The sequence below is a fragment of the Galeopterus variegatus genome, unplaced genomic scaffold, assembly GCF_000696425.1.
Source record: "Galeopterus variegatus unplaced genomic scaffold, G_variegatus-3.0.2 Scaffold5084, whole genome shotgun sequence".
Lineage (NCBI taxonomy): Eukaryota > Metazoa > Chordata > Mammalia > Dermoptera > Cynocephalidae > Galeopterus > Galeopterus variegatus.
In genome coordinates, this window is record NW_007731195.1 from 24,186 (window position 1) to 33,076 (window position 8,891).

At 45.7% G+C, this 8,891-nt stretch overlaps 1 protein-coding gene across 1 annotated transcript in view; it reads left to right on the plus strand.

Moving 5' to 3' along the window:
• Positions 1-8,308, plus strand: part of LOC103604316 (cytoplasmic FMR1-interacting protein 2-like) — a gene marked incomplete at its 5' end in the record, with an annotated part of 14,184 nt that extends 5,876 nt beyond the window's left edge. Inside the window, 3 exons of the mRNA XM_008588880.1 lie at positions 4,103-4,341; positions 5,661-5,808; positions 7,912-8,308. Coding sequence (XP_008587102.1) covers positions 4,103-4,341; positions 5,661-5,808; positions 7,912-8,079 — 555 coding nt within the window. The remainder of the gene's footprint in view (positions 1-4,102; positions 4,342-5,660; positions 5,809-7,911) is intronic.
• Positions 8,309-8,891: the final 583 nt, after the last annotated feature.

The window sequence follows — 8,891 nt, forward strand, 5'->3', positions numbered from 1 at the left end:
GAATTCACAGACGATGCAGGGGGACAAGAAGGAAGAGAAATGAGGGGCAAACGGGGGCAACGAAAGTCCCCTTACAGGTGGACTTAAGCACGCTCCGCATTGCGGGGGCGGCAGGAGAAGAATGCAGGAAGGAGAGAAATGGGGCACCACAGTAAGACAAGCCAGGGTGGTTTGTTTTGCTCTTGGACTTGCATTCCAGCAGTCCTTGTCACCAAGGTCAGAAGGACCCACATCCTCAGCAGAGGGCAGAAAGCAGCCCCTCTTCTGGCAAAACTGGCAGGTATTTGGAGCACAAAGCCAATGAAGCCACCCTAGCCGGGCCCCTGCATACCACCACCCTCCTACTGAAAACAGTGACCAAGCACTAAGTGGCATTTGGTCTCTCACTGGCTGCAGAGAGAATCCAGATACTGTGGAGTATGCACATTTTCTTCTTTGGTCTTCAGAGCTGAGCAGAGAAGATTCTCTAAAATGATCTCCTTTTAGGGAGAAAATCCTACAGGCCAGCGACATGCAAATGTGTCTGCACCACTGTTGGTGTCATCCTACAAGAATCCAGCCTCTTGCACCCAAGATTGGGCATGTGTTTCCAGTTAAGAGGACTGTGAATTCCTGCCCTGTTCTGGTGAATACCATTTCCTTGGGACTGATAGAAATCTCAATTTGTCAAATGCTGTGTGTTTAAGAAACAAAAGCATAGACATTCCATGAGAGAAGAAATGCCAGTTTTATAAGTCTCCCATTCCTCAAGAAATAGTCCAAAACTTAGTCATCTCATAGACCAAAGAAAAGTTAACAAAATATTAACTTCTAAGCTAGCCAGGGTTAGGGTGCTCATGTAATATCTAGGTCAGTGGCAGAGGAACTCTGCCACATATTCAAAGCCAGGAGTTTGAGCAGTACTGCACTATTTGCACATTTTCTGAGACAAATGGAGGCGACCTAGTTTGTTGTCCAGCACGATCATGAACAGAACACTCGGGGGGTCAAAAGATAGGTCCTTGACCCAGCACCACCCCTGAATTATTGTACAATCTAATGCAAGCCATTTCTCAGTTTTTGTTTTCCCATCTGTGAAATAGGGTCATAGCTGTTTTATCTCCTTAGTTAAGCTGCCTTTCTTGTTATGGTGAACACGTAATATAAGATTTCCAAAAAACATAAAGAGTTATACAAAGAAGGAATATTGAGGTATCATTCTCCTCCAAGAGGCTCTAAATGTAATCAAAGTACTCCATGCAGAAATTACTTGAGTATGGCTTCAAAAGTGTTTTCCCTATTCCCTAATTGACTAAGAACGGCAGAAAGAGAGAAAAAAACTTGCCCACTGAGTGAAATAGAAATGATTAAAAATTAAATACACACACACCCGATGAGGGCACTTCAAAAAGTTAATAGAAAAATGGAATTAAAAAGAATACAAATCCTTCCGTGAACTTTTTGAAGACCCTTCATGTAACGTCAAGTCACAAATTGGGAGTATTTGTAGCAAACAATCTATAAAGTACTTTTTCAGAAAGAAAATGATAGACATACCAAAAGAAGGCATGAAAGAAAACTTACAACATAAAAAAAATAATGCCAACAAACATAGAAAAAGCATCCAGACTTACCAGTAATCAATGAAATGCAAATTCGAATAATGACATACTGTTTTCCATCTCTCAGGCTGGCAAAGAACTTTTCTTAATGCTCATAGAGTATCGATGAGGGTACAGGAACAGGCTTCACAAAGGTTCAGCTTTTCTTAGGACTAGCCTACCACTATGCAGCAAAGGCCTTTTAAAATATTTGTATTCTTTGACCCTTATTACTAAAGATTTATCAAACAAAATGGTCAGAGATAGGTTTATAGAATTTTATGTACCATATAAGGATGGTTGCTTTAGAATTATCCACAATAGTGAAAATTTGTAAACAATTTAAAATTACCTACAAGAGTAGAGGGCTAAATATATTATGGTATATCAGTAGCCATTTTATATAGCCATTGAAAAATCATGTTACTGAAAATATTTAAGAAAATGAGCTAAATTACTGATATACCTAGAGAAAAAAGCAACATGGATACTACGATCCAAGTTTTGTTAAACATGGATGCATACACACTCACACACATAAACACAAATCATACGTCAATACTTTAAGAAAGCTCATCTCCAGGAATGGAGTTTATGTGGGAATTTTATTTTGTATAACTTAAAAAAAATGTTTTCCAAATTTTACCCAATGACTACTTTCATAGAGTGCAGAAGGAACTATATGGTTAAACACTTTTTCAAACGAAAGGGACAAGCCCCCAACCATGTCAGTCCATGCCCCAGTGGTTGGTTGTAGTGGGAGGGGTCCCCAGAGTTCAAAGTCTGTCTGCAGATCTATAAACTCAGTTGCTATTTTTTCTAGTTCCCCACACCGTGACTGTCAGGCCCTGAGGACTGATTCAGACTAACCAAAAGCACAGTAGATTAATTAGTAAACCAGAACGCTGTATTACTTTACAAAAGAGACTTTGATGACTCAAGAACAAATCTGGGTCCTTTATTTACTGAGCATCTCCCCTGTCTCAGGCAAGCTCTTTTTTAAGTGCACAGCCCTTTCAGGGACCAAAGAGAACAGAATGAAAACAAATAAAGAGAGTAAGAACAGAATCCAGTACAGGGTTCAGGATTTTTTTAAAAGAGATATTTCCAGCTAACCATGGTATCGTGAGCGCTCCCTCCTCTGCTCAAGAGCCTTCCCTGCGTATGAAATCAAGATGAGTCCCCAGGAATCAGGGTTCCCTCTTCTTTGTGTTTAAAACACACATTTTCCTAGACTTTTTTTGGTTTATGGTTGTCATGACAACTACACTCCTGGCCCACATTTATAGCAGGCTCCAGCATAGATGTTTCCTGATTTTTCTCCGTCCATGGATTCACTAAGAGGTTGCCCTCTCTGGGGGCCTCCAGGGAGGGAGCTTCCAGGGGAAGTCAGGCAGGCACCTCCCAGCCCCACTGGGGAGCTGTTCCTGTGAGTAACCTGTGGATGGCTCAGTCGCAGGAGCCAGCCCTCCTTAGCTTTGTCCCCAGATTTGGAGACCCGACTTTGACCTTAGATTTTAATATTTATTTTACTTTGCAGATAGCTTTACGCCTAGATGTTTTTACTCATAATGCATACAGTTATGTGTTCCGATGGGCCTGTCTAGCCAGCTGATGATCAGATGTGTAGTAGGACTCACGTGAGAAGCCAGTTATAGAAATTGTTTGCAATAGTCAAAGAAGGACTTCTAACTAGAGGAAATAATTCTGTGAAATCAGGGGCAATTTTTAAAAGGTTAATATATGCTCATTGTAGCACATTCAGCTATACAGAAGTATTTTTCCCCCCTTAGGGTGGTTTTTGTATAGATGTTTTTAAAGTAAAAAGTGAAAATCCACTCACTTCTCCAAGCCCATGTGCTCCCACAACAGATGGTGTTAATCTTTCTAAAATGTTTTTCACACACACACCCCACATATACTTTTGTCTGTGGGATTGTGTGTTGCTGACATTTAATGGGATTATAGTATACATCCTTTTCTGCAACTTGCTCTACTCACTTTACAGTTTCATCCATAGGTATCGACTACAGGGAATCAGACCCCAGCTTTCCCAATCACTGGCTGCCTCTCCGAAACTATTTCTTCATTTGTAAAATGGGGATAATAATCGTACCTATCTCACAGGGCTGAACCTATCAATGCTTAGAACAGGGCCTGGTGTATTACACACGTTTAGTAAGTGTGGACTCGCAGTAGTACTACTATAGTAGGAGCAGCAGCACTAATAGTATCACTTCAGTCTTTTCAGTAACTACCTAGCATTTCATTGTGTGTGTAGATCATAGTTTTGTTGTATCATTACTCTACTGATACCTCCTGAATTTTACTTATCATGAGACTTTCCTCCTATTGCACTCAGGTTTATAAAGTTAGTGTCCTGCTCTAGTCAAGACATCAGCTCTGGTGAACAAATTCTGGGTGCAGCCAGCTCCGGTGTTTAGGAATCTCTGGTGGGAGGTGACAGACAGGGTCTGAGATGTGGATGGAAGGTTTACGTGCCCTTGTGTTTATGTCCCCAGCAAATTGCCATCGCTCGGGAGGGTGACCTGCTGACCAAGGAGCGGCTGTGCTGTGGCCTGTCCATGTTCGAGGTCATCCTGACCCGCATTCGGAGCTACCTGCAGGACCCCATCTGGCGGGGCCCACCACCCACCAATGGCGTCATGCACGTGGACGAATGTGTGGAGTTCCACCGGCTGTGGAGCGCCATGCAGTTTGTCTACTGCATTCCTGTGGGGACCAACGAGTTCACAGCTGAGTGAGTACCCCCAGGGAAGCACAGTCACTCCCCTACCTACTTGTCCCCCCGAGGTATTGGGCTGACAGAGTTCAGCCAGAAAGGTGGGCAGGGGCGGCCAAGCATGAGGACTGAGCGTGTGGGTCGCTGTGCCAGGTGCTGCACACACAACAGTAGACAATTCCTGGCCTCATGGAGTTCACAGGGCCCAGGGGGCAATGTGAAACACATAAGGTACATCTGATGAGGTTGCTTTGTAGTGCAGGCAGGAAGGTGACAGATGTCAGAGAAAAGAGAAGAGAAGATTCCCAGACTTCAATTCACAGACTAGAACTGAGCCTTGACCAGTACCTGGGCTCTGGATCTACAGAAGGAAGATGGGGACACTCCAGGAAAGGCAACAGATTTGCTGGAGGCAGAAATGGAGTGTGTGTGTGTGTGTGTTTACACAACAGGGCCCTGTCTTGGCGAGACTGGAAGCTGGGGAGGGTGTGGAATTGGAACCTCACTGCCCACCCCACCCCCCACAAAACTCTACTCCTGGAAAATGAGGAGCGTTTAGGAGTATCCCAGTCCTGTCCTTAGAGAAGACAGCAGAGCCCGGTTCTTCCTGCATGCACCAGCTCCACGTCAGAGACAGGGTGAAGAAGGCAGACACAGCCTGCCCTCCAGCAGCCCAGAGCTCCAAAGAGACATTGTGCAGGGGTGGAAAGGCCGCCGAGGAGTCGGAGCGGGCTGAGAGGCAGGCAGGCTGCTGTGAGGCCATGCTCAGAGCACCACTGGCCTGCATACTTTGAGCACAGGAATGGGGCCGGGGGGGCTGCTGCTGAGTACGAGACTGCAGAGGGACAACCCAACAGCCGTCTGCATCACCCGGTGTCTCTCGAGAGTTGGGGGCCTGCAATCTGACGTCTGCTCATCCGGCCACTGTTCCCCGTCCCTCCCCTCCCAGCCCATTCCAACCAGTCGATGTATGATTTGAAATGGCCCTTCACCTCACAGGTGTTCTCCTGGCTCCTTTGCAGAGCCAAGACAGATTCTCCTTTAACCCACCTGAAATAATCATAAACATAAATCTCAAGGGCTGGTTGGGTTGTTTTCCTCACCTCAGTGCTGCAAACAAGCTGACACTTTTTAATGGTTAGATGGGCTTATGATACAACCACAGTCCCTGGAACAAGTGAATCCACTCTCACACCCTTGTACCCATTTCACAGATGAAGCTACTGGGCCCAAAGACAGACCTGCTTACTAGCTACAATACTGGCCTGAGATGAGGGTCCCTTTCTCCCCACCACCCCCAGTCTCTTGCTCCAGCTGCTTCCTCTCCCTGCTTCCAGGCAGTGCTTCGGTGATGGCTTGAACTGGGCTGGCTGCTCCATCATCGTCCTGCTGGGCCAGCAGCGTCGCTTCGACCTGTTCGACTTCTGTTACCACCTGCTAAAAGTACAGCGGCAGGACGGGAAGGATGAAATCATTAAGAATGTGGTAAGCAGGCTCGTGGCTGGGCCTGGGAGCTAGGGTGGGGCCTGACAACCTGGCTTTCATCAGAAAACAAAAGGTGAGCTGCTTATGGAGGCCAACTCCCCACACCACAGGTGGTACAAAGATACTTAGTGGCTGGGACCTGTTTGGAGGAAGCTGAGTCACTCGCTTATAGCCTACCAGGATGAATCAGGTCACCCCAGCAGGGCAGGGCTTCAGACCTGAAATACACCCTCCCTGTGCCTGTCAGACTCTGCCCATGCTGGTTCCTCATCCTACATTCACTGAACACTAAAGCTGTGCCAGGTGCTGGGATGGGATAAGGGCTGGCATGGGGTGAGCAGGGCTGCCATGGGTGGAGGGGAGAGAAGGAGCCTGTAAACAAGGCTGTGGGGAAAGGGAGGGGTGGTCAGAGAAGGCGTCCCATAAGAGGTGGTGCTTGGGCTGAGTCCAGAATGACCAGCAGCAGAGGAGGTGTGGGGCCTGAGAGGACATTCCAGCTGGAGGGAATGGCCACAGCAAAGGCACAGAGGCATGAAGATGGACTAGATGAGAGGAGGCGGAGGTAGGAGCCACCTCACAAAGAGTTTTCTTTTGTGATAAAATCCTTACACTATTTTAATCGTTTTTGTAAGTGTACAATTCAGTGATATTAAGTACATTCTATTGGTGTTCACCCATCACCACTATCCATCTCCACTGCACTTTTCATCTTGCAAAACTGAGACTCTGTACCCATTAAACATAATTACCTGCTCCGCCTCTGCCCAGACTCTGGCAACCACCCTTCTACTTTGTCTCTATGAATGTGACTACCTCATAGTATTTGTTCATAGTATTTGTCTTTTTGTGATGGATTTTTTCCACTTAGCATAATGTCCTCAAGGTTCCTCATGTTATAGCACATGTCAGAATTTCCTTCCTTTTTATGGCTGAATAATATTACATTGTATGTATATTCCACATTTTTTCCATCCATCCATGGACACTTGGGTTGCTTCCACCTTTTGGCTCTCATGAAACATGGGTATACAAATGTCTCTTCAAGTTCCTGCTTTCAGTTCTTTTGAGTAGATACCCAGAAGTGGAATTGCTGGATCAGAGAGTAATTCTGTTAATTATTTGAGAAACTACCACCCTGTTTTCCATAGCAGCTGCACAATTTTACATTCCCACCAGCAGTGCCCGAGAGTCCCAATTCCTCCACCACCTCAGCAGCAGTTATTTTCTGTTTTTAATAGCTATCCTAATGGTGTGAAGTTTTAGCTCATTGTGGTTTTGATTTGCATTTCCCTACTGATTGTTAATGCTGTGTTATATGTTGTGTTGTGATATTGGACATCTGTATGTGTTCTTTGAGGAAATGTCTGTTCAAGTTCTTAGTTCATTTCTTTAATTGGGTTATTTTTGTTGAGTTGGAGTTCTTTACATATTGTTGATATTAATCCCTCATGAGATAGAATTTTCAAGTATTTTCTCCTCTGGGTTGCCTTTTTACTTGGTTGAGAGTGAAGTTTTCAGTTTTGGTGTAGTCCAGCTTTTCTTTTGTTGCCTATGCTTTTGGTGTCATATCCAAGAAATTATTTTCAAATCCAGTGTCATGGAGATTTTCCCCTGTTTGCTAAGAATTTTATAGTTTAAACTCATATTTAGGTCTTTATTCTGAGTTAATTTTGGTAGATGGTATAAGATAAAGGTCCAACTTTGTTCTTTTGCATGTGGATGTCCATATTTCCCAGCACCACTTGTTGAAAAGACTGTCCTTTCCCCATTGAGTGGTCTTGGCACCCTTGTTGAAAATCATCTAATCATACAAGTGGGGGTTTATTTCTGGGCTCTCTATTCTGTCCCACTGGTCTACATGTCTTGTCTTTATGTGTGCCACACCGTTTTGGTTACTGTAGCTTTGTAGGATGTTTTGAAACTTGCAGAGTTTTATGGGCCAGTTAACATTTGATTTCCAGAGCTCTAGGAACCCACAGAAGGCCTTTAAACAAGAGAGTGACATGATCATTGAAGCACTGACCCCAACCTCTGACTTCTCTTGCTCTCCCTCTCTGTACCCTCTCCTCCTGCCCTAACCTGAACATCCCTGTCCTCCTGCAGCCCCTGAAGAAAATGGCTGACCGGATCAGGAAGTACCAGATCTTGAACAATGAGGTTTTCGCCATCCTGAACAAGTACATGAAGTCTGTAGAGACAGACAGTTCCACTGTGGAGCATGTGCGCTGCTTCCAGCCACCCATCCACCAGTCCTTGGCCACCACTTGCTAGGCAGAAGGTCCTGCAGACCCTCCACCTGGAGGAGGAGCAGGAGAGAGAAAACCATGGCCAGCCTGCCACAGGATCCTACTGGACAGCATGTTGGATGGACCTGGAAGCAAACAAGAACCTCCCCAAACACATCTACACCACTCCCAAGGGTGGGGCCTGTGCATGCTCTCCCATGACATTTCCATGGTGGATTTTTCCATAGTGTAAATGAAAAGAAAAAAAAAACAGGGCAGTGTGTGCTTTTTTTCTTTTTCCTCCCCTTAACTGTACTAAGAGCTCCTAGTTTCACCCTTTCTGCATCCCATAGTCCCACTCATCTGTGGTTGGTTCCCATGACCTCCTCCCCAAGATGGCAACCTCCTACCCAGTGCCCACATGCGACCCCCAGGAGTGAAGTCTCAGACTGAGAAGAATGTGTGGGCGTGCCCAGAGATGTCAGCCCGGTCTGAAGGGAAGGCTCAGCTTTCTGGCTGCTCATCTCTTCTGGCTCTCTCAAGTTCTCCAGGTGACATCCCCTCCTGCTGTGGGTGCCAGAGATTCCACCGCCAAGTGTACACTGGACCAGGCACTGAGAGCCAGGGTGAACAGAGGGAGAGGCTCCTGGTACTGGGGCCACAGTAGATGGTGTTGGCTTTGGCCTTTCAGTGGCTCCCCAAGCCCTGTCCTAACTTCCTTCTTAGCACAGTCCTCGAGAGAAGTCAGAAATGCTTTCAAAGCTATATACCAATGAGTGGGATTGGGCTAGAAAGACTGTTAGTCCTGCTGTGCGGAAGCAGTATCTGTGAACACAGCATCTATGAGCAGTGTCCAGG